We start from the raw sequence: 27,664 nt of genomic DNA on the forward strand, positions 1-27,664 counted from the left end.
GACTCTATATTGTTGTGAGGAGGGGTGGTGGGATTGTTGGTGAATATATCTGTCTGTATGGGTGGGTTTTCTATAGACTGAGAAAACCAAGTTTTTTTTTATCAGGCTGGCAGGTGACTAGTGTGTCTAAGAAAGGAAGGCAGTTGTTTTTTTCCTCTTCCAGGGTGAATTTGATTCTGGGGTATTGGTTGTTTATATGTGTTAGGAAGGAGAGGAGTGCATCGGAGCCATATGGCCAAATAGCGAACACATCATCAACCTAGCGAAGCCAAATGGTTGGTTTTTGTGGGGCAGAGTTAATGACTTTCTCCTCAAAAGTCTCCATATAAAAGTTGGCCAAGGGTGGGGAGAGTGGAGAACCCATGGCTGTCCCCTCTATTTGTTTGTAGAATTTTCCCTGCCAAACAAAATAGCCCGAGTTCATTGTGAACTGAAAAAGGGCTGTGATATCGGGAGGAAATTTAGCTTGGATTAGCTCTAAGGATTCTTTGAGTGGGACATTTGTGAATAAGGAGGAGACATCAAAACTGACCATTATGTTAGTGTGTTTGAGTAAGGTTTTCTATGCTGGCTTTGAAGTGGGCCGAGTTTTTTTATGTGTGAAGGTGTGTTGCCAGTATAGTGTGAGAGAGCTTTGGCCAAATGTTTAGCTAGTTTGTATGTGGGGGAATCAACGCCATCCACTATGGGACGTAACGGCACATTTTCTTTGTGTATTTTTGGGAGTCCATAAATACGTGGGGGGGGGGTATGGAGTTAAATGGTTTTAATTTGTTAGTGATTTCCACAGGCCAAGAAGTGACCTTCTTAAGGAGCTTTCTAATTTGTGAGTTGGTGGGATTGTACTCGATAGGAAGGTAAGTAGCCCGATCTAACAATAAAGCTTTCAGCTTACCTGTGTAATCCTTTTGGTTAAGCAATACTGTGGTGTTCCCTTTATCAGCTTTGGTGATTATTTTTTCTTGTTTTTCTTTAATTCCAGTAGAGATTTAATTTCCTTGCTGGGCATGTTGGCTTTTGATGGTTTAGCTTTGGTCAGAACACAAGCTACGTCCAGTCTAATATTGTTGGCGAAGTGGTTTGGAAGGTGTCATATTCCGTGTTCAATTCTTATCATAATATCTTCGGCAGATAAATGGAACGCCACAGTATTGCTTAACCAAAAGGATTACACAGGTAAGCTGAAAGCTTTATTGTTAGATCGGGCTACTTACCTTCTATCGAGTACAAATTAGAAAACTCCACAGGCTCCTTAAGAAGGTCACTGCTTGGCCTGTGGATATCACTAACAAATTAAAACCATTTAACTCCATACCCCCCCCCCATATTTATGGACTCCCAAAAATATATAAGGAAAATGTGCCCTTACGTCCCATAGTGGATGGCATCGATTCCCCCACATACAAACTAGCTAAACATTTGGCCAAAGCTCAATCACACTATACTGGCAACATACCTTCACACATAAAAAAACTCGGCCCACTTCAAAGCCAGCATAGAAAACCTTACACTCAAACACACTGACATAATGGTCAGTTTTGATGTCTCCTCCTTATTCACAAATGTCCCACTCAAAGAATCCTTAGAGCTAATCCAAGCTAAATTTCCTCCCGATATCACAGCCCTTTTTCAGTTCACAATGAACTAGGGCTATTTTGTTTGGCAAGGAAAATTCTACAAACAAATAGAGGGGCAGCCATGGTTCCTCCACTCTCCCCACCCTTGGCAAACTTTTATATGGAGACTTTTGAAGAGAAAGCCTTAAACTCTGCCCCACAAAAACCAACCATTTGGCTTCGCTATGTTGGTGATGTGTTCGCTGTTTGGCCACATGGCTCCGATACACTCCTCTCTCCTAACACATATAAACAACCAACACCCCAGAATCAAATTCACCCTGGAAGAGGAAAAAAACAACTGCCTTCCTTTCTTAGACACACTAGTCACCTGCCAGCCTGATGGAACCTTGGTTTTCTCAGTCTATAGAAAACCCCACCCATACAGACAGATATATTCACCAACAATCCCACCACCCCTCCTCACAACAATATGGAGTCATTAAGACACTACACAACAGTGCTAAACTTATCTGTTCAAATGACAATGCTCTAACCACAGAACTAAACCACATTCTCAACACTTTCTCAGTCAATGGCTACCCCACCCCAAAAAATAATGAAACCAGTAAACCCCCCCACCCCCCCTCACAACAAGGATTACTCTAAATCCATCACCATACCCTATATCCGAGGCACCTCAGAAAAAATTGCAAAAATCCTAAAAAAACATGACTTAATTTCTTGTTACAGACCATATAAAAAATTGGCATCCCTTATCCGCTCTACTAAAGACCCCCCCCAGGTAGGTCTGGGGGGGGGGTCTTTAGTAGAGTTTCCAGGTCCTTTAGTTTCCAGGTCCCTTGCAGCTGTAAGCTGTCCTACTTTGGCCAAACAGGCAGGACAGCCAATATCAGAATTTCAGAACACAAGGACTACATCCGGTTTCACCAGTACAGCCACTCTGGTCTTGCTGACCTTGCACTGGATGCATGCCATAGAATACAGTGGGAGAAAGCCACGATAATACACCGTAGTAAATACAAGTATGAAAGGCTTTTCATGGAATCAGCCCTAAGAAACAATCCGAACCTCAACAAATTTGGGCTGCATGAGACTGCGTCAAATTTGGGAACAACCTACATCAGAAGACCTTCAGCCCAATCGCCCAAGAATACCAACATTGCCCGCTAGGAGGCACCATCAGGACTTTAGGAGAAATAATAGCTTCCTGCTTCTTCCTCATTTACTGTTTGTTGTGCCTGCATGCACGTGTCTTGTTCTTAAGTTTCTTGAAAATGGCAACGTGACGTTGCCGAAATATTGAAGTATATTAAAATTTATTTGAATGTATATCCTAGTGACATTGTAATTTCCTTAAATTACTTAGTAAAAAAAGCATAACTAACATCTAAGCCTTTGCACGAGAATAATAATAACACTGTATTTTGCGTTTTTTTTTTTCACATACATATTTACAATGATTAATATAATATGCTAAGAGTGATCTCTTTCATTTTGACAATATTGGTTATGGATTAAATTTGTATAAATATATATACTAGTTTTTTTTTTTTTTTTTTTTTTTTTTTTTTTTTTTTTTTTTTTTTTATGTATTACATTTCTATTTCAAAATTAACAACAAATAATAATAATTTTTTTTAAAATTACATTACATACATTTGTTACAGTTATTACATACATTTGTTTACATATAATACATAAATTAGTTTTCATGTGATACATACTTGACATGCATTTGGTTATATATGATACATGCTTTTTCTTTTTTTTTTTTTTTTGTCTTGGATGGGATATAATTTCTCAACTTTCATCCTCGAAGCTTATTTGTAAGCTTATCTGAGGATGATACCAGTTGGTTATTATTTATTGGTTTGTTTGATGTGTTAGGAAGCTACAAAATCTATGATTGAGAAATTCCGGCACACACGCTTGCGCGCACGCACACACACACACACACACACACACACACACACACACAGTGACTTGGAATGTATTGATGCGTCGCTGAACTGGAAGCCTGAACGAATATATTGTGTTTCATTCAGTTTGTATGGTATTTTAGGTGCGTGTTTCTTGTTCATAGTATGTCCTTAGAGCTCTTTTCTGGCTATTGTTGTTTGTAAGGTTTCTGTATTCAAAAGGTAATTTGTTTATCATGTCTGGGATGTAGAAGTTTCGTGTGGTCTTTCTGTAGTGATTATTATATTTATATGTGATATAATTAGTTGTCTGAGGTCTTGTATACGGTATGTATTTCTGACTGACTTGTAGTTGGCATCGAAATAATGTTTTAACAAAGCTGCATAGTGACATAAATGTTTTGCTGTCAGTATTTTGTGTTCTGACATTGCAGTGTATATAAAGTCGTTATTGTCTCTTTGTTCCCAAAACATCTGTTTTATCATTTTGTACTGTAACGAGATTAATCTATTTAGTTTGTAGGGTGCACAGAAAGCATATGTTGTTATAGCATATCTTAGTATATTTTGGCATAGTGCTTTGTATATTAGTGTTTTTAGGCGTGTGGGAACTATGTCTTTTAACCTGTAGAGTTTGCCAGTTATTGTTCGGAGTTTATTGTGTGGATGATTTATGTGGCTATTCCAGTTCTGTCTGCATCGAAGTAAATTCCAAGGTATCGTATTGTATCAATTTGAGTGATTGTAGTGGTTTTCTGTGTTTTTCATGTTGGAGAGTGGATGTTGGATGGTTATATATTTGTTATCAACTGGTCGAGTCAGTGGATTTCTGATAATAAGAATTAATAATAATAATAGTTAATCTATAATCTTGGGACAGAGATGAAGAGTTTCTCAAACTGTTCTAGTATACATTCAGTAAACTAAGACAGATTAACAATCAGCAGTTCCAAAAAAGCTAATTGATTCATAATAAGTTCATCGTAAAACACAGTTTACTTTAGAAATAGAGGAAAAACAACCAGTGAGCTGTTTTATCTAAGTCTTAGTGCTGGGTTAGTCATGAGGGGTAGAAAGAGGGAGAAAACAGTTCCATTGCATAAAGGAGGCTCCAAGAGTGATGTAGCAAATTACTGACCGATCAGCATATCAGGAGTAGTTGTCAAAGTATTTTGAGAAGTTGGTCAAGAGTAAAATAGAGGAATGGATAGATGGAAATGATGTTAGGGCCTCCCTTGATTAGTCTAAGGACTCCTTGGTGTTGCCTTTAAAAATAATAATAATCAGTTGCATGAAAAGTACAAGGAGTAGGCCAACAAGGTGACTCAGTTGGTAAAGACTTCTAAAGTATAGTATAAGAAGAAAATTGGTCAATCAAGCTAAAAGAAAATGCTAGTGAATTCTGTGGCAAGTAGAAGGAAAAATAATTATGAAAGAATGATGCTAGTGGATTTGTAATTGATGCAGAGAATATAGTTGAAGTATTCGATGAGCAGTTTATCAGTGTATTTCATCCTTGTGAAGGCAATATCACAAAAAGCCTGAGTGTATAATCTATGGTGGAGAAGGGATTGATGGTGAATGAACAGGGATAAGGAATATGAGGAATTAAGTAAACTTGATATTACAAGGCAGTAGAACTAGATAATATATTATTGCATGTCTTGAAGAAATGCTAGAGCATTCCTTCACCTTTGGCACACCTACAAAAATCTTAAGCTTACATAAGTCTTGTAACAGGGAAAGTCCTAAAGGAATGGGGACTGTGTGTCTGGAGTTGTTAGATGTACAAGTTTGGTGAGAACTTGGATTCGGAAATGGGTTGATAATAGCAGTATTCTTTATAATACTGCTATTATCAACTGCAGCATGAGCATGTTAACAGCAGGTCATGCTTTAGCAGTCTGCTTGCATATTAAAGGTGACATATTCACTAAATGGAGATGCATATACTTGAATTCTTCAAAGGTCTTTAATAGATTTCTACATGACAAGCTGGTAGCTAAATTTCAAACAAATGGGATTAGATAAGATTAGTAAGTTGGATAGCTAACTGGAGGAGTGGTAATCCCAAAAGAGAGAAGGTCACTAGTGGAGTATCCTAGGAATCTGTTTTGGGACCATTAATTATTGTTTAGTTGTTTAAAAAATTTTCATCTGGCAATTATTTCTTTTTGATTTGTAAATGTTTCACCCTCATTATAAAATTATCCTTAGGCATGAAAGATTTTATTAAGGTTTTTTGATAATATTTCTTTAGCCTTACTATTCATCCCTTTTTTTTTTTGTTAATATTTCTTTGTACAGTTCAACCTTCTCTACAGAAGGTCCCCTGATTTTAAGTGAATTCTTTTCTACAAATTCTGGATTATTCAATATTGCTGGATCTTTCCAAACATTTCTTGGATTCCTTGATTAGTATTAGATCATTTCTTGCATTAGTATTGTTTTTGTAAATTAAGTACATCTTTATTCTGGTCCTCTTGGTCCTTTTTTCATTCTAATCCTTGACATATTTCTAGGATTTTTCTTTTATCGAATGTATATATTTTAAACATCAGATCAAAAGTTGCAGTGATTAAAATTAAATTATGATTGCTTACTTTGTCTGACCTCATGTTGGAAGTTTAATGGAAAAAGGATTAAAAACGAATTTTTCATTTCTAAACTAATTTCAACATTAAATAATACAGATACCATCCTTAAATATTGTGGTTTAAGCCAGTAACAATACAATTTGGTCAGCTAAATCCCAAATTACCAGCCCATCCTCATTCATTTGGTATCCAGGTAGATACCTAACAGGGTACACCACAAGACGGTGAGGATTGGACCTGAACCGACCAGGGCTTCTGACCTGGTTGGTTCCCTGCATCCTTTAAAGGCTATATGGAAGTCTCCTCTCAGTTATACAGTTTTGATCCGTAAGCACTCCTATTTACTCGATCGATCAATGAATGCAATGCAGCGTTGCCGCGGTTCACTCAGTTTGCTTAGTCTCGAAGAGAACCAAAAGGATTGTGTTAGCATAGCTAATCTCAGGTGGTATGGTCACTTAAACAGAATGGGAGAGGAAAGATTACCAAAACAAGTGTTCTTTGGCAGGTTGGCAGGAAAAAGACCCAGAGGAAGGCCAAGATATAGGTGGCTTGATACGGTAAAAAGTGCCTTAGAAGATAGAAATATAAGATCTGATAATGTTGGAGTCTTGACAGGAAATAGATTGATTTGGAGGAAAATTGTAGATAGGAAGTTAGTAATGATGTAAATATTTTATGTAGTAATATCATATCTTGTACACTCCTTGAGGGTACATGTCAGGAATTGATGATGATGATAATACAGATATATTGGTAAGCTTTAACATCACCTCACTGTTTACCAATATTCCCTTAAATGACACTCTTAAAAATGTTTTTCTTCTGATATCTTAGATGTCTTTTTTCTTTGCCATCAATTCTGGTTATTTTTCTTGGAAGAACAAAATTTATAAGCAGATAGAGGGAACCGGCATGGGTCCCCCCCCTCCATTCCCCCCTGCCAATTTTTACATGGAAAATTTTGTAAAACGAGCCATATTCATCCCCTGATACCTTCTATTTGGCTAAGATGTGTAGTTGATGTGTTCTCTATTTGGTCTCGTGGCACTGACACATTACACTCCTTCCTCAGTCACCTCAATAGCTTATTTCAAAGAATCCAGTTTACATTGGAAAGGGAAAATAACAATAGTTTACCCTTCCTAGATGCCTTCCTAATGGTAACCTTTCCTTCATTGTATATAGAAACTCACTCACACAGGCAGATACATTCACAAACTCTACCACCACCACTCCTCTCAACAACATGGCATTATTAAAACTCTAACCAATTGAGCCCACAATCTTTGTTCCAGTGAAACCTCCCTTTCAACTAAACTGAACCACATACACAACATCATCCTTTCCAATGGCTACAGTGATTACATAATTTAAAAAATAATCAATTCCTCCCCCATTCCCCAGCCATCTCTTCAGAAGGATTTCAGTAATGCCATCACCATTCCCTACATCTGGCATATCAGAAAAAAATAGCCATGTCCTTTAAAAAAGTACAACCCCTACACAGCTTTTAAGCCCCACTGTAAACTTGCTACCCTTATCTGTTCTACCAGAGATCAGCTCCCTCCTCTCTGTGCCTGGTATATATAAAGTACTTGGTTCCTGCAAGCTGGCTTACTTCGGACAGACAGGTAGATCAGCAGCCATCCATTTAGAAGAACACAAATAATACATCTGCAGTCATGACTGTGGTCAATCTGGCCTTGCAGACCATGTTTTGGATATAACCTACAGGATCTCCTGTAGAAAAACCACCATGCTTCACCATAGTAAAGTCAAAAAAGAAAGACTGTTTTTAGAATCTGCAGTGGTACTCAGAAATCAACTGAAATTAAATAAATATGGTTGCATAAAACTCGAGTAACATTAATTATCAGAGGTCCCACTTTACATCCTAGGCCACCCACAAACGCCCATAGAGGGTGCACCACATACATAGGACTTGCGTGTTTCATTTAGTATTGTATTTGAGTGTGTTATAAGAGTTATTTGTAATCCCTGAAGATGTCTCGGTGACTGAGACAAAATATTGGAAGCATTAAAATTAGTTTTTAATCCATGAATAGTGCTGTAAATATTCCATTAAACCTCAAACATGATGTCCTCCCAGCACTTAAGCCTCAAACATAGTTCCCTTTGTCTGCTCCTGATACTTTAAAGGAATTATATACTTGGTTTAATCCTTTATCCAAGTGTAAGCAAACAAAGTTTGCACCTCAAGTCTTTTCAGGACTTGGACAACTTGTGGTAAAGGTATGACTTTACATCACTTGCCTTTGGTATCCCATAATACAAAGTCCATCTCCTTGTGGACATGTATAATGCTATGCATTATGGGAAGGGTCACTACCCAGACTGGTTTGACCTTTATTGAGGTCTCATCAGTGGTAGCCAGACCCAGAGGTGATACCAAAGTTGAAGTAATGCAGAAGTTTACCACGAGTCGGAAGGGTCACTACCCTGAAACCTCCAACATGATGTCCTCCCAGCACTTAAGCCTCAACACATAGCTTCCTTTGTCTGCTCCTGAGAGGTCTCATGGCATCACCTCTGGGTGTGGCTCCCACTGATGAGACCCCAATAAAGGTCTCATCAGTGTATTTTAGGTATTGTTTAGTTTTTGTAGTCTTACTTTTGCTATTCTTACTGATTTGGCTTAAATTCCATAAAGCGTTTATTGTATATCAAGAAGCCAATTCATTAAAGATACCAAGGAATTATATACTTGGTTTAATCCTTTATCCAAGTGTAAGCAAGGTTTGAAGGCAGGCTATTTTGGTTTTTATTAAATGGAAGTTTTATTGTAACATGGTAGTTGTATAAATTTTTGAAAATGAAGACTGTTATAGTTCAACTTCATACTCATTTGTTTTATTGTAACATGGTAGTTGTATAAATTTTTGAACATGAAGACTGTTCTAGTTCAACTCCATACTCATTTGTTCCAATGAGTATGGAGTTGAACTGTGAAAGATTGTTGGGTTGCTTGCATGCATTCAGTGGATCTAGTAGACAGTGAGGGAGTGATAATTCATTTAATTGTTGACATCTATATGATTTGGTAATATTTAGTTAAACCAAGTATAAAACCAAAGGAATATACCAAGTATATAATTTCTTGGTATCTCTAATGTATAGTATAACCAAGTGGAAAAACTTTCAACAACAAGAAGCCAATACTAGATTTTCCTGCTCTAGGAGTTCCATCATATGGAATCATATTCCTTCATCAGTGATCATTTAGATCGTATTTAGGCTTCTTATTTCTGATAATTCTAGTATCTTGACAGTTCATATAGATACCAGTTTTTCCTGTTGATCTTGCAAACAAGAGGTTGGTTGGTCAACCTATAGTATGTTAGTGCAGTGTGGAAGTTGAGTTGAAGGCTGTGTTTTGTATTCCTTAAGAAATCCTTAAGAGAGAAGACCATTCAGTTTAACTTATTGTAGTAATTTTCTGATATTAAAAAAAAAAAAAAAAGAGTACTGTTTTGTCTGCAGAGAATATAGAACTTCTGTATTTGTAAGTAATCACCACTCCACATTCGCTTTAGGCAACATTTTAAAAGGTATAGTCAATATTCAAGGACATTCAATCAGGTAAAACATTGATTTTTGGTAATTAATAGTTCTCCTTTTTTTTTGGAAAAAAAACTTGCATTAAAAATATCAAAATGTATTATGGAAATCTGATATTTTTTAAATGAATAATTAAAAATCTTAAATGTATCTATATGATTTGGTAATATTTAGTTAAGCCAGTAAAATAATCAATTTGTTTCAGTTGGCTTTGTGCATATTTGATGCAGATGAATCCATTATTTGGTCCACAGTTAAGTGCTAGAACACTTTATATGATGAAAAAGGAATGGTGATCAAAATATTTCTATAAGAAAAGGTAATCTGATTAATTTTTGTGTAAACTGCATTTTTACTTTGTCATTTAGCACCATCAACAAAAATATGGAGTAATATAGATTGAAAAACATGTTAACCTGTTCTAGTCCTTTCTTTTATAATTACAAGGTGAATAGAATTCATTTTTAAAAATTATGGAACCAACTACCATGTTATAGTAAAACTGAAGTTTTGACCTTCATATCAAGGTCATCATCTGGAGTGTAAACATAAATTTATATACAAAGCATACTATGTAGATTGTAATGTAGCTTGTTTCTTTGTATGTACTGTATACTGCAGATGATGACCTATTATTAAATGGAAGTTTTATTGTAACATGGTAGTTGTTTAAATTTTTGAAAATGAAGACTGTTCTAGTCCAATTCATTTTCTCACAACCTTTATACTTTCATGTTTGAGAAATATGTGGGAATTGAATGGCATCTTTTACTCAGATTCAAATGTAAATATTTTCCAGAAAGCTTAATTTTTGTCATTTTCTCAAACAGTTTACCCTACTGAACTCCATTCAAATATGTACTTCCCTATTGTGCTGTTGAAATATTTTGATAGCAGTAGAGTACTGTCTCATCATGTTATCTTGCAGTAACTAATGCACTTTTCCCACATAAAAGGTCACAAAAATGGACCTTGATTTCCCCAGATGGAAGTACATGGAATTTAAATGATTATATACTTATAAAAACTAAATATAAAACTTTCCTACATTGGGAGTGACGATAATTTAGTCATAGCAACACTTGTGTTCAAATTTGGATTTATACCTGCAAGAAAAATAAGATGACAAAAGTTTAACCTTACACAACTCAAATCAAATACCACTAAAAATTTATTTAAAACAAATCTTGCTTCTGCTCTTTCTAAAATCCCTGCTAACTCTTGATCCTGATACCTTTTATCAGCAGCTTTCAAGGTCAGTTACTGAAGCAGCTGAAAATATCCTAGGAAAAAAATGCAGTATTAATAATTCTTGGATTACCCAAGAAATATTACAGCTTTGTGATCAGTGGAGAAGATCATGATCAATTTGACACATTGGGAACAACAATGAATAACAGTATATTTATTTGAACAGACAGATTAAAAAGGGGGTGAAATTTGCAAAAAAAAATAACTGGTTATTCAATGAATGCAAATGAAATGCAGGATAATCTTTAAAGAATAACCATACAACAGCATACCAAATAATTAAGAAATTAACAAAGCTTTTGTTTGTAAAAATTGAATAATTGAGGATAAGGATGGAACAAATATTACTGATCATAAAAAAAAAAAATATTGAAAAGATGGTGACCAGCAAAATTTAGAGGGAATTGTCCCACTGATAAGAGCCATCTTATGATCAAAATCAGGAAAAACAGCATGAATTGTTCCACACCTGCTGAAAAATTTTCCAGCAGGTGTGGAACAATGAGATCTGGTCTTGCACACAGTTATCCTTATTCCCATTATGAAAAAATGAAATAATAAAAAGTGCAATAATTGTAAGACATTTAGCCTCATCAGCCATTCACAAGCAAAATGTTTTTGGACATCTTACTCTCACATATTGAAGCAAAAATGGAATTCAATTTTTCAGACTTCCACGCTGGATTTAGAAAGAACAGGAGCACAACTGAGTCACGGCCAAATGGCAAAGAGATTGTCTATATACCTCAGCCATACTTTGGTTTTTAGGGGAACCGAATTTAGTTATTTTGAAAGATTCCGTGTGTAAGCTAGCAGTGCAGAAGTGGGGATTCTGTTACTACACTTTCAATTTATTTAAAAAGCTAAAAGAGATTGCAAATGTCAAAGGAATATTTTGGAAAGGAGCTCTAGTGTATCATCCACTGGCACATTACTGTAAAGAGACTGCTGGTGTACATAAGTTGCTTCCTGATTGGTGCCTTAACATGTAGGAGAGGGAGGTGAGAGGTAGTAAGACCACCCCCTCACCACAAATGATGGATAGCTTGCATAAATTAATACTTTTCTCTTATGAACTGTAATGGATAACAGTTCTTCTGCTTCTGTGTATGGATAAATTTTATCCATAAGTTCTTAAAAATAAAGTTCCTATTTCTTTATTCATAAGGTAAAAACTCGAAATTGTTATTTGATGAAAAGCACAGACTTCAGTTCCTTGCCTTAGGAGGAGATTAATTGCAGTTAGCTGTGAAAGAAGAATATTTCAAATAACCATAATCAAGTTAGACTCCTGATATGCTGTGAAAGCAAATTAAGAACTTACATCTATAACCTTAAAGAAATTATTTTTTTACTTATTTAGCTTCTTGTTCATACTGTAACTGTATCATGCTGCAAGAAAAAATGTCACTGCAGTATTGCATTGCATGTAAAATACTTGAAATGATCGTAAAAGAGCCTTGTAAGCAGTATAAGGCATTCAAAATAGAGATTCGCATTTCAGAAAATTTAAAAAACTCGTTGCAGTAGATCTGCACTTTCGTGCAAAAAGATCATAGAACCATGCCTTAATCCCATTCACAGTTTCTGCATTCATCACACTTTCTGGTGATGCATTCCACTCTCCATGCAAAGAACCTGCTCCTCAATCCCTTACTCACAGCCTTATACAGTTTCCAGAGATGACCTCTTCTATCCTAGTTTCCCTTTACTTGATGAAAAATCTTTATTTTAATCAGGTAACAATAACAACCTCTTGTCAACTTATACATCTCAGTCATACCTCGCCCCCTCTATATTCACGTGTATATAATGCACAGGAAAATAATAGTGTAAAACTAAAGATAAAATACAGATAACAGATGCAACTTGCCTCTGTTATCTGAGATTATGGCCTTGGCTATAATCTCAGATGGCATCATCATCTTTCAAGTTATTAGAAATCATAAAGTGAAAAGAATGCAGATATCCAATTACTAATTAATCATTTAAAAGTTAATTAAAAACTAATCTGATAATGGATAATACCTAAGACATGGCCTCTTTTTTCCATGACAGAATTTTCAATCAGCTATGTTCCATACTGGAACTGAAAATTTTATAAGTGACTAAAACTGAATAATCATATAAAATCAGAATGGAATATTCTGAAAAAAAAAATTAAATAATTCATAGGAACAGGCCAGCACTGGTATTCATAATAATAATAAAAAAAGAAATACAGTACAACAATACAAAAGTTAAATATGTGAAACTCGTATAAAACATGTATATGAGCTATGGGTTCATCACTTTCTTCTCCCTCCCCATGGAAAGCCATACTTTCCCCTCTGTCCCACACAAACCTACAGTTCTCCATTTGGCAACACAGCTCTCAGACTCTCATGCTCTTAACACATCTTAATAACTAGCACCCCAGGATCCAATTCTCCCTGAAAAAAAAAAAAAGAAAATCACAACAGTCTTCCCTTCCTACACACCTTAATTATACACCAACCTGATGGATCCTTGGCAGATACATTAACCAACAGTTGCATTCCCCTTACCCAACAGCATGGGATTATTACGACACTGTATAACAGAGCAAAACTGATTAGTTTTGATAATGATGTTCTTAAACTTTGAACACGCATTCATAAGAAATGGGCCAACACTGGCATTCATAATATATACAGGGTGTTCGGGATAAATTTGACATATTTATAATTAATTATATTTTTCCATAAGTTACATGTATTAACACACACTTCTCTTCATTTAAAAGTTTGGACCCTTCTTCATTCATATACAAGATGTCAGAAAGGATGGATAGCTGGAACCCACCTGAATCATGGAAGAGAATAACTTGTATCATGATGATTCGTGCCCGCCATCAAAATAAGGATATTACGACTGCTGCCCAATGCTCCCTGAATACAGTAAAAACAATCAGGCATGAACTAGAGACTTGCAATGGTGACTACGAGGATGTAGCAAGAAGAAAGATCCCTAGCAGACGATCTGATTGCGTTCGTACAGCAGAATTCCTCGCAAATCTGCAGGAACAGGTGTTGAAGAACCCTGGCATTGGAATTCGGGCTTTGTTCGTGGAGTTGCTAACTGTAGTCAAGCCCTGGATAACAAGGGTAGCCAATGGTAGGCCGTATGTATGGCAGCAGGATTCGGCCCCTTGCCACACCTCTGGGAAAAGTCAAAAATGGTTGTCTGAAAATTTCTACGACTTCACCAGTCCAAATGTTTGGCCTCCAAACTCCCCAGACCTTAACCCCATGGATTATTTTGTATGGGGCGCAGTTGAAAAAGACACCAATTGCACTTCCAGTAATACAAAAGCCCAGTTAATGGATAAAATTAAAACAGTTTTTGCGGCCCTTCCCAGGGAGACTGTAGCATCAGCTTGTTCGAGGTTCCGAAGCAGAATTGAAGCTGTGATCGATGCTAATGGTGGTTATTTTGAGTAAATCTTGTTGATAGTATTGTAATTAACTCTGCCTGTAATGTTTTTTGTCAATTCATTAAATTTAATAGATACAAAGAAGATTTTCTTTTTCCTTACGAAACTGTCAAATTTATCCCGAACACCCTGTATATACTAGGGGGCTCTGCTCCCTGATGCCTACGGCCCCCCTCCCCCCGTCTTCTGGACTGGTAGGCCGGTTCTCCTTGAATTCCGATGACTCGAATTTTGAAGACTCGACACTAAGTTTCAAAACGTTTCAAATAACTTGACAAAAATGTTACAGCCTACATCCATTTCCAATTTCAGCTTATCATTTTATAGTATAGAGTAGATATCAGTGGTGTCACGTGCCCATTTCTGTTGGGTGTGCTGTCGTGTGGGTTATGCAACCCGCGCTACAAATTTCATGTCAATTTGACCATATGCATGGGTGGGCATTCGCAGAAAATTTTCTAGGAGGGGGGGGGGGGCAAGGAGACAAGCTTGGAGACATAATTACATCAATAAATTTTTATAATTATTGATTTAATTAAATAATTACATCAATAAACATCTTTTAGCATTTTTTGATGTAATTATTTCTCAATGTAAACTATAAACACATATTTTCATTTTATAATGAAAATATGTGTTTATATTTTTTAATGATCTTTAATTCTTGGAACAAAAAGTATTCAGAATTAATACAGTTTTTAGCACAATTTCATATATATAAAAAAATTGACCGGCATATTTTATTAAAAATCAATTAATTAATTAATCTCAAAATCGTAAATTAAATTATTTCAGTTTAAAAGCAAAAAAATTATAAAACTAACAAGTAAAATAATATTAAATTACATACACTTACCTTTTAAAAATGTATTTTTCTGTTAAATTTGTTTCACTATAAATTTACAATTCACACTTCACTCAGCGACTCACTAGACAGAGGGAAAACGAACTGGTCTCTGTTCACAAAAGTGATGAACATTTTTTTCACAAATCAGAAAAAGATGAATCAAAAGCAGGAACACTTGTTTTATGCTGCAATGAAACGTGTGTTCTATGGCTACCCCGCCATGAGCCGAAACAGGCCAACCCATAAAAGCATCCCAGGGTGGAGGGTGTAAGATTACATATCTCAATCACTTTTACGATTATAATTTGTGGAAATTTTTACTCAATCCCTTGGGTCATGGGCTTCCCCCCCTCTGTGGAAGCCCATGACTGTGTGATTGCATTTTTATTTTTATTGATGTATGAAAGTTTTGAGAGTGCATCAGCGCTCATCTTAATTGGTCCAATGCAATTAATTGCAGGATAACTTTGAATACTTCTGCATAGAGGGGAATAATCTGTTTGTTTTAGGTGTTTATTAGAAAACAACAATGGAGGTGAATGCTATATTTGGTTGGTATATTTGAAATACTCAAAGATTTGAAAATATGTGAACCATCATTTATAAGACATAAGAATAAGTGAGTAGAAACACTTTCATTATGGTAAACGAATTATTAATAATTATCATTTGTGATATGTGTGTCCTATAAGTTGCTGGGTAGAGCGAATAGCACGATCCTATAAAGTTTAAACATGAATAAGTGAATTTATGATGGCATAATTTAAAAAAAAAAATTTATGAAGCGAGAGAGAGAGAGTATTGTAGGAATAAATATGGTTTGATGAAGCAGCAAATCATCTCATAAAATTTGTTGCATATGTTATGTGTATTTCTCTGGTTTGTATATATTTTGCGCCATTTTCCAAGAATTATATTTTATTTACCGAGACTCGGTATACATAAAATCCGATCATTATCGGAATTATCCACACTTTTGGGAATCCTACGTTCATTAGTTTTTATTTTTTAGTATTAGTGGTTCTTCTGTCTTAGCAATCTCACATATGCTGGTATTTTGTTGTAGATCAGTGTCTTATAACACACAGAATATTCATTTTTATTCAGGAATAGATATTTTTTTACTGTCTGTTATTTCCGAAGACTAGAATAAAAATGCCTTTATACTGTTAAAAAACCTTTGCAACCTCAGCAGATGCTATACTGCTCAAGCAAAAGAAAAAAATTATTGGCATTTTTCTCCTAACATCCACTTTCAAATTTTCAGTTCCAGAAAACGTGTGTAACAGCTATTTGTAATACAGCCATCGGATACAGAAAGCACTCAACTCATGACAAGTGACAACATTCAATTGGATTGGTTGACACTAACCAATCACAGCCGCTGGGTGAGCTCAAAATGTTAGCTCACCCTGCCTCGCCTTCTCAGCGGTATAAAAATACTAAAACTCTAAGAATTTGACCCGCTGCTTGCTCTTTACATCTTTTCAAAGGGCTCAAAGGTGTAGGCATTTTAAAAGCACACCCGGGCTGTTAATGCGAATCTGACGCAACGTTTACACATCGAAAAGTGCCCTCTTCATTAAGCACTAATGCTTTATTAGCTTCATGAAGAGGACAATGAAGCATTAGTATATTGTGTTCAATTTTAGGAATCACGCGAAGTCTGCAAACAATTGGGGAAGTCTTTAATGGGAATAAATGCAAAAATATAATATCAGTGATACTGATATTTCGTGGATGAGCACCACACACCTAGTAATATTCGCCCCTGATATATATATATATATATATATATATATATATCAGTGTGTGTGTGTGTGTGTGTGTGTGTGTGTGTGTGTGTGTGTATATATACACACACACACACACACACACACACACACACACACACACACACACACACACACACACATATATATATATACATACAATACAACAATATAAAAGTTAAATATGTGAAACTAGTATAAAACATGTATATGAGCTATGCCTCTTAGCCAATGGCTATGATCCTCACCAAATCTGAAGAATATTAAAACCCCAGAACTACACCTTCCTCCAGAACAGAAACTACACCAAATCTATTATCATACCATATATGAAAAATTGACCAAAGTTCAAAAAATATACATAACCTATAAGTTCCCATATTCACTACCCCAAAGGCCAGCCACCATCTCTAGACCTTCCAGTGTCTACCAAGTTCCATGAAGTTGCAGGCTATCCTGTTAGGGCCAAACAGGCAGGAATGCTAACACAAAGAATACATCCATTTCCACCACTATAGTCATCCAGAGCTTACTGAGCATGCTTTGAACACCTGTCACATGATACTGTCAGAAGGCCACCTTACTCTTTTTCTTCAGCTACTCCCATTTCTATATGGGGTCACTGTTTTTGATGAGTCTTCTCCACTGGGTTTTACTGTAGACTGCATCTTTGTCCAGGTTTTTCTCCTTCAGATCGTCCTCTATATTATCTTTCTGCCTCTTCTTTAGTCTTCCTCTTCTTCCTTCTGTTATTTCTATCATCATGATACTTCGCCCATCATATTTTTCATTTCGTCTATACCATCTTAATCGTGCTTCTTGTATTTTGTTTGTAATTGCAGTCATCTTTACGGTTATCTCTAACGTGTTCATTCCTCATCTTGTCTTTCCTTGTTACCCCACACAACCATCGAAGCATCCTCATTTCTGTAACACTAATTTTGCTTTCATTGGACTTCTTCATAGGTAGTGTCTCCAATCCATATAACATTGTAGGTCGGTCTCACTACCGTTCTGTATATTTTCCCTCTCAATTTCACTGGAAATTTTCTATCACACAAAATTCCTGACATTTCTTTCCAGTTCTTCCATCCTGCCTGAATTCTGTTATTGACTTCCCTTTCCACTGCAGCTTATCCCACTGGTCACACTGCACATGAAGTCTCTAACCTTCCTGATGACATTTCCTTCCAGCTCCAAATCTGTCTCTTGCTGCTGTCCACTTTGCAACATATATACTCTGTTTTCCTTCTGCTCAGCCTCATACTTCACTCTTCCAGTACTTTCCTTGATCTTTCCAGTTTAGCTACCACTTCTCTGATTCTGCACACAGCACGATGTCATCTACGTACAATGTTGTCCAAGGCACGTCTTCTTTCACCTCCATCACAGTATTAAACAGGAACAGACTTAATGCTGACCCTTGATGCAAACCAACTGTCACTTAAACTTTCTGTCTTTCCCAGGCTGGTCTCTTGTCTTGTTATTTCTATACATCTCCTGAACTCTTGTCTTCATATTTCTATACATCTGGTGCATCAACCTGACATATTTCTCTGGTACCTTCTTCTCCTTCAGACACTCCAGACTTCTTGCCTTGTACTTTATCATATGTTTTCTCCAGATCAGTAAACACCTGATGTAGCTCCCATTGTTTCTCTCAAAACTTTTCCATCATCTGCCATAATCCAAAGATAGCATCTGTCATCAATCAACCAGGCATAAAGCCAAATTGCTCCTTTGCAATCTTTTTCCTTTCTAGGATTTTCATTGTGTGAGACATCAACTTTATTCCTCTGTAATTCTTACACTCTTATGCATCCCCTTTACCCTTGTAGATAAGGACAAGAGTACTCTCCCTCCACTCCTTGGGCATATTTTCCTGTTGGCAAACTTTTATGAACAGGTCCCACAGCAAGTCAATTCCCTCTTCCCCCAATGCCTTCCATGCCTCCACTGGGAGGCATGGAAGGCATTGGGGGAAGGTTTTTGACTTGGCCCTACTTTCTTGATGACCTCTATTCAGCACCACATCTTCCTCAGTGTTGACATTTTGATAACACACACACACACCAGATATTCAGTTTTTCTTCTGCTAACTCTCAGTTCTTTTTCTTCTAATACTCTGTTTCATCTTATCAGTTTTGTTCCTTCCTCTCTTGTTTCTGTGCACAGCACAATATTGTCTGCATATAACATACTCCAAGGTGCTCTCTTCCTGACTTGCTCTGTCAAAGTATCTATTACTACATTAAAGAGAAAAGGACTGAGTACTGATCCCTGATGTAAACCAATTGTTACCTCAAAACTCTGTTATTTCCAAACAGCTCCTAACTGTTGCTTGCACATTTCTGTACATTTCTTCTATCAGTGTAACATATTTTTTGGTACTTCCTTTTCTCTTAAACTCCTCCATATCTCTTTTCTAGGTACTGTGTCATATGCCTTCTCTAGATCTATAAAAATGACATGTAGTGGCCTTTATCCTTCCATGTATTTTTCGAGCATCTGCCTCAGAATAACCGCATCCATAGTTCCTCTTTAAGGCATAAAACCAAACTGTTTTTTTGCAATATTAACTTCTTCTCTCAGCATTCCATCTATGATTCTTTCAAATAACTTCATTGTATGAGACATAAGTTCCTCCATAATTACTACAGTCCTGTATATCTCTCTTTCCCTTATACCACCAGTCCTTAGAAATTACCTCTTGACTATGGATCTCCTTCAACAGATCTTCTAATGCTTTCATTAGAAGAGTCTAATGACTTCATCTCCTAATGCTTTCCAGACCTCCACTGGTATTTCATCTGATCCAGCAGCCTTTCCACTCTTCATTTGGCCATTGCTTTCACCACTTCCCCTCTGTCAATTTTTCTAGCCATTCCTTCATTTGGTAATCCCTCTTCTTCAGAGAGCCTCCTATTTTCCTCATTCATCAGCTTCTCAAAATATTCTTGACCTGAATACATTCTGATTTTTTTATTATAATTCCCTCTGCTCCCTTAATCTACTTCACTTTGGAGATATCTTTCATTGCTTTACCCCGATATTTAGCCAACCTGTAAATCTTCTTCTGTCCTTCAGTAATTTCTAATTCATCATACAAATTTTTATTTGGTTTTGCTTGCTCCACTGCTTTTCTTATCACGATCTTCATCCCTCTGAGAGGCATCCCAAACTTTCTTTGCTGCTTTATTCCTTTGTATCACTGCTTGTACATTTTCTTCCCACCATCAGCTTTCCTTGTTTTCTCTTATCATGCCTGATGTTTCTCCCAGTATCTCCTTGCCAAATTTCCTGATTTTCGGCACTGTGTTGCCACCATTGCTGGACATCGCTGAAGTATCTTTTTATCTCCTTAAGTACCATCTCTTTAAATCTGTTCTTCACTGCTTCCCCCTTTAGTTTAAACCGCCTTATCCTGTGCACTCCTTGTGTTCTTGTTGTTTTAATTTTTTTGAGATGAAAGTCCATGCAAAGTAGTCGATGTTGTGAAGTAACTTGGTCTCCAGGAATTACCCCACAGTTCTTCACTTCCTTGAAATGTCTTCTTCTGCATATCGGATAGTCAATTTGAGATATGCATCCACTCTTGTACGTGATCAGATGTTCTGTCCTCTTGCTGAAGAAAATGTTCACTAGAGCCATTTCAAATGCAACTGCAAAATCTATTATTCTTAAACCTTCCTGATTGACTTCACCCATGACCTCCATCTATTCTACATGTTCTTTTAGATCACCCTCAATAATCACGTTCCTCTTCCTTCAATCTTTGCATCACTCCATCCATTTGTGTCCGGAATACATTCTTTTCTTCATCTGTATATCCAACCTGGGGGTCATGCATCTAATTAGATTAACTATGTAATCTTCATAGTTCACGCACATAATTCTATCATTTCTACGAATTACTTCCACCACACAGTCTCATTTCTTTATACAATATTCCCACTCCATTTCTTCCTATCTCTGATGCTCCACTATAGAATAGCTTGTAACCATCTCCCAGTTCTTTTGCTTTGTTACCACTCCACCTAGTTTCTTGCACGCACACACCATGTCCACTCTTCTTTTTTTCATCAAATCTGCTATCTCTTCCTCTACCAGTCATACTCCCCACATTCAGTGTGGCAACCTTCTGTCTTTTAGGAGCTAGCTTCTTTAGCTGTACCTGCTCTTGGTGCAGTAACCCTTGCATCACAGATGTAGGGCAATGTATCTGTGCATTGCATACAGGGTACACCCTAGCAGTCCTTGAATAGTTCAATACTTGACTCATCATATGGGTTTTGGCAGTGTTTTTATAATCGGATGCCCTTCCTGATATCATCCCACCCCCCATTTTTTTATCCAGACTTGGGACCGGCTGAAGAATAGCCTAATGCCTACTCCCTGGGTGAGGCCACCTACAGAAGTAAATTCAAATACAAGACTTCTTGGAAGGGGTGCTTAAGTGTCAAAGCTGTATAACTGAGAGGAGACCTCCACATAGCCTTTAAAGGAATGCGGAGAACTGACCAGGGCTTCTGACCTAATGTCCAATTCTCACCTTCTCGTGGTGCACCCTGTTGGGTATCTACCTGGATACTGAACGAACGAGGATGGGCTGGCAATTTGGGATATAGCCGACCAACTTGTATTCTTATTGGTTAAACCAAAATAAAAAATGATGGTACAACATGACAAAATTTCATGCTGGCTGGAAGTCGCCCGGTTAAACAAGGCCCCCGTTGTTTTCGTCAGGAAACCAGGGCGAACAGCGAAAAGTCAGATACTGGAACAAATCTGAAAAAACACCCCAACTCAACATCACCAGAGTTACAGATCGGTACTATCAACATAAGAAGCCTGAATGGCAAAGAAATGGAGCTAGCTGAGGAATTAGATAAGTACCAGATCGACATAATAGGGGTGACTGAAACAAACAAGACAAAAACTGGTGAGATCTTTCTGAGCAATAAATACAAAATGTTATATTCAGGCAATGACAATCAAGGAAAAGAAGGAGTAGCCATAGTATTCAACACAAAATACGAGACTAATCTTCTTGAATGGCAGGCAGTCTCAAGTAGAGTGATGTGGGCAAATACGAGAATGGGGAACTGGACAATGAGGCTTATTTGTGCCTATGGTCCCACAGAAGGCTCTACTGAGGTAGAAGTGGGGGAATTTTTTGATGCTTTAGAAAAAGCAACTGGCACAATGAAAAAGGAAAAGTTGGTCCTTGTTGGGGATCTGAATAGCAGAATAGGAAATGATAGTCAGACATACAAAAATATTTTGGGAAAATTTGGAGAAATGAGCAAAGCTAAGAATAATGGCAAATATCTGTTGGATTTCTGCTCAGGAATGTTCCAACATAAAAATGTGCACAAATTCACATGGAGAGAAGAGGCAAGGAATGAGAAAAGTCTCATTGACTATGTTATTATTGATAGTGATGTTTTCTCACTGGTGCAGGACACCAGAGTGTTTAGAGGATTTGAAATTGGAAGTGATCACTATTTAGTCTTGAGTAGGATAAAATTGAATTTCATATTGAAAAGCATAACATGTAAGAAAGTTTTAAAGCAAATAAAAGTTGAGCAGCTCTCAGATGTGAATTGTAGACTAAAATACACAAAGATTATTGAAGAAAAATTGAAAGAGTTTGAGAACAGGAATCAAACCTTGGAGATTCAGTGGCAAACTCTGAAGAAAACATTGATTGATTCAGCTAGAGAGGCATGTGGTGAAGTTGTCTGCAATGATAGAAAAATCAGGACTCCATGGTGGACACAGGAAATTAAAGAGGTAGTGAAGGAAAAGAAGAAAGTATATCAAAAGTTCCTGTCAAATAAGTCAGCTTGTGCTCTTAGAGAATACAGAGGCAAATGTAAGAAATCTAAACACTGTGTAAAACTAGCTAAACAAAAGTCATGGGAGGACTTGGGCAAGAACATAGAAAATAAATATCAAGAAGATGGTAAGATATTCTGGACGTTGTTGAAGAAGGTTAGAAATGGAGGAAAGAGTGCTGTAAAAGGAGTTAGAGATGATAAAGGTGACATGAAAATGGGAGAAAAAGATATTCTTGAAGTATGGAGTAACTACTTTGAAAAATTGCTAAATGAAACAAGCAGTGATAGTACAGTGGTAAAAAAACTCAACAGTCAGGAATACATATCCATACTTGAAGTAGAAAAAACCATCAAAGGCTTGAAATGTGGAGTGGTAGCAGGAGTAGATGATATTCGACCAGAAATGCTGAAGTATGGTGGTATAAAAGTCTTACAGTGGCTGCACTGCATAATTCAGAAGTCCAGGACAGAGGGACGAATTCCTGATGATTGGAGTAAAGCTCTAATAGTACCCATATATAAAAAGGAAAATAAAACTGAATGTGAGAATTACAGATGTATTTCCCTACTGAGTGTACCTGGCAAGATTTATTCCAGTATACTTGAGAAATGGTTGAGAAGAATTGTGGAAGAAAAGCTTGGTGAAGAACAAGCTGGATTCAGGCCAAATAGAGGCTGTCAGGATCAGATCTTTCACTTTACGACAAGTAGTCGAGAAAGCATGAGAATATGACAAAGATCTGTATTTAAGTTTTGTCGATCTGGAAAAGACATATGACAAGGTGCCAAGAGAGAAGTTATTCTATACATTACAGTTATATGGTGTCGATGGGGCATTATATCAAGCAATACTTAGTCTTTATTTGAGTTGTAAGTCAGCAGTTAGAATTGAAGGATGTACACGAGGATGGTTTAATGTTAAATCTGGTATGAGACAAGGATGTACATTATGCCCTCTGTTATTCGTTATCTGTATGGATCACATTATGAAGGAAAGTGGTATTAAACATGACATCAGAATTGGAGATGTTAATATCAGCTCTTTGCTTTATGCGAACGATGTTATACTTATGAATAAATCTGCTACTAGTTTGCAAGATTCCATGACTAAATTAAATAACTGTTGTAATAGATATGGTATGAAGGTCAGCATTAAAAAGACAAAGACAATGAAAATAGGTAGAATTGTTGAAAATGTCAACTATGTTGTGAACGGGGAACCTGTGGAACAAGTAAAACATTTCAGTTATTTAGGCACGATTTTTAGTGAAGATGGTAAATTAAATATGGAAATAGACAACATAATCAACAAAGCTGGTGTCGTAGGAAGCCAATTGAATAAATTCATATGGAATAAGAGAAAAATTAGTTGGAACACTAAATTATCTGTATATATACAAGACAGTGTTCAAACCAGTTTTAACTTATGGATCTGAGAGCTGGGTCAGAAGTAAAACACTTGACCAAAGACTAGAGACCACAGATATGAGAATCCTGAGAAAGATTAGAGGCATGAACAGATGGCATCAATGGCAATATCATGTTAAAAACAAGGATATTAGGAAAGAACTTGACATTGTCAGCATCCAGGAATGCGTTAGCAGAGCTAATCTCAGATGGTATGGTCACTTAAACAGAAAGGGCGAAGAAAGATTAGCAAAACAAGTGTTCTCTGCCAGGTTGGCAGGGAAACAACCCAGAGGAAGACCAAGGTATAGGTGGATTGATACGTTACAATATGCCTTAGGTGATAGAAATATAAGATCTGATAATGTTAATATTGGGGTCTTGACAAGTAATAGACTGATTTGGAGGAAAATTGTAGATAGGAAGTTAGTAATTATGTAAATTTTTCATGTAGTGCTATCATATCCTGTACACTCCTTGAGGGTACATGTCAGGAATTTGATGATGATGATTTCTTGGAATCACCTTCAACTTTAATGAATTGTCCTAACCTCAATAAATATGGTTTTATAAAATACTGTCTCCAATCTGGGAAGTGCTGATCTTTAGAACTTCAGTCCAACAGCCTAAACCATCCAACCCAGCCCACTAGGGACCACTATTTTAAGACTTCCCTTTACACATATGAGTCTGTTGTGTGTTCCCTGAAGAATGGAATTTGACTTTGCTGATTTCCTTAAATAATACTATTGTATCATAAAGGGGGTTGAGTTTGTTGCTTTATTGAATACAATGTTGCCTAAGATTGTTTTCATTAGTGAAACCTGGCTATCAGAATCAGATATGGTAACTGGGATTGAGTGTAATGGGTAAACTGTTTTTAGGAATGACAGAAGAGATGGGATTGGGGGGGGGGGGTGTACTACTACTAATGATATCAGACTACTTTAGTCCAGTTAGGTAGATACACGAGAAAAAAATGATAGTAACAATGTCCCATGTATGGTGAGTTTGAAGCTATCTGGTGTGAAGTGGAGGCTAACAGAATGAAATATATGATGGGGTGTTGGTACAGAACTGGTGGCTCATTTGCAGGAGATGAAGAAATGCATTGCCAGTTTAGACTTAGGGGTACTAAATGAGTGATCATTATGGGTGATTTGGTTAGAAGAAAAATCTCATAAGAATGAAGAGGAATTTATTGCATTCTTGTGAGACAACTTTCTCAAGCAGAAAGAAGGAACTGAAGGTCAAAGAATGTTAGTTTTATACTCCAAATATTCCAAGCTTGAATGTAAGCTGAAGCTTTCTTGAACTACTGGCACACTTTTTTTTTTGAAAAACTATGGATTGATTATAGGATGAGGATTTTGAAAAGAATGTGAAAATCTTCATTGTAGCATGGATAAAGATTACAACAAAGATCTTGATCTGAAGAACAGAAACATTATTTTCTGTTCTTCAGATCAAGATCCACAGTTGTTCTGACTGGAAATGAGGATTAAAAGGCATGGAGATCTTACTAATTGGCATTCTTGAAGTGTCAGACTGCATAAAGTTGTAAATTTCCCAACCAGAATCAATACTAATTTTCTCCACACATCCAACATTCTGGATATTTTTCTTAACCTGTTTTCCTTCCAAGTTACACTGTTAAGGTAACTGCTGCACTTGGCAATTCAGATCACAATTTCATCCAAGTTTTGTCTCTTATGAAACATCTTCCCCTCAACCATTTACAACTGGTTCCTAAACAGTGGGGGCCTTGTTTAACCGTGCGATGCCCCATCTGGCATGAAATCCCATCATGTTGTGCAATTTGGTCAGCTAAAACCAAATCCCAAATTGTGAGTCCATACTCATTCGTTCAGTACCCAGCAAATACCTACTAACAGGGCACACCACATGAAGGTGAGGATTGGACTTTAGGTCAGAAACCCCACTCGGTTTTCTGCATTCCTGAAAGGTGATGTGGAGATCTCCTCCCAGTAGGCTATGACCCTATGTGATCCTAAGAGAAATACTTTGGTTATTCCAACTGTCTGTCACTGGGTCTCTCTCTTCCCTGCATGATTCTAACAATTACAATGCTGGCTTTTATACTCCACTCACATTGCTACCTCTCACTTGATAACAATGTGAGTGGAGGGAACCAATTGCAAAAGAAAACTTAATGCCAAAATTTTTATCATTTTGGATTTAATGTACCAGCCACACATTAAGTTCATTATGAAGATTTTTAGGTAGGTGACGTTAAGTTATAAAATTTAAGCATCAATTCTGGATTTTCATTTTTATCATCATCATCATCATCAAATTCCTGCCATGTACCCTCAAGGGGTGTACAGGATATGATAGTACTACATGAAAAAAATTACATCATTATTAATTTCCTATCTATAATTTTCCTCCAAATCAGTCTGTTACTTGTCAACACTCCAATATTATCAGATCTTATATTTCTATCGTCTAAAGCACTTTGTACTGTATCAATCCACCTATATCTTGGTCTTCCTCTGGGTCGTTTTCCTGCCAACCTGGCAGAGAACACTTGTTTTGCTAATCTTTCCTCGCCCATTCTGTTTAAGTGACCATACCACCTGAGATTAGCTCTGCTAACACATTCCTGGATGCTGACAATGTCAAGTTCTTTCCTAATATCCTCGTTTTTAATATGATACTGCCATTGATGCCATCTGTTCATGCCTATAATCTTTCTCAGGACTCTCATATCTGAAGTCTCTAGTCTTTGGTCAAGTGTTTTACTTCTGACCCAGCTCTCAGATCCATAAGTTAAAACTGGTTTGAACACTGTCTTGTATACAGCTAATTTAGTGTTCCGACTAATTTCTCTCTTATTCCATATGAATTTATTCAATTGACTTCCCACCATACCAGCTTTGCTGATTCTGTTGTCTATTTCTGTATTTAATTTACCATCTTCAGTAAAAATCGTGCCTAAATAGCTGCAATGTTTTACTTGTTCCACAGGTTCTCCATTCACAACACAGTTGACATTTTCAATGATTCTGCCTATTTTCATTGTCTTTGTCTTTTTATTGCTGACCTTCATACCATATTTATTACAAGAGCTATTCAGTTTAGTCAGAGAATCTTGCAGACTTGTAGCAGATTTATTTAGAAGTATAACATCATCCGCATAAAGCAAAGAGCTGACATTAACATCTCCAATTTTGATATCATGTTTAATACCACTTTCCTTCATAATGTGATCCATATAGATAATGAATAACAGAGGGGATAATGTACATCCTTGTCTCACACCAGATTTAACATTAAACCATCTTCCTGTACTTCCTTCAATTCTAACTGCTGACTTACAACTCAAATAAAGACTAAGTATTGCTTGATATAATGTCCCATTGACACCACATAACTGCAGCGTATTGAA

The 27,664-nt window shown here is 36.6% G+C and overlaps 1 protein-coding gene across 1 annotated transcript in view; it reads left to right on the plus strand.

The window, feature by feature from the left end:
• The window catches only part of LOC150099868 (V-type proton ATPase subunit e 2-like), a 57,925-nt gene that overhangs the window by 17,879 nt on the left and 12,382 nt on the right, over window positions 1-27,664 (plus strand). The window contains exon 3 of the mRNA XM_090404122.1: window positions 9,884-9,997. Coding sequence (XP_090260248.1) covers window positions 9,884-9,974 — 91 coding nt within the window. The 3' untranslated portion in view covers window positions 9,975-9,997. The remainder of the gene's footprint in view (window positions 1-9,883; window positions 9,998-27,664) is intronic.

This window comes from Typopeltis vanoorti, chromosome 14 (genome assembly GCF_054136105.1).
Source record: "Typopeltis vanoorti isolate ZY-2024b chromosome 14, IOZ_Tvanoo_1.0, whole genome shotgun sequence".
NCBI lineage: Eukaryota > Metazoa > Arthropoda > Arachnida > Uropygi > Thelyphonidae > Typopeltis > Typopeltis vanoorti.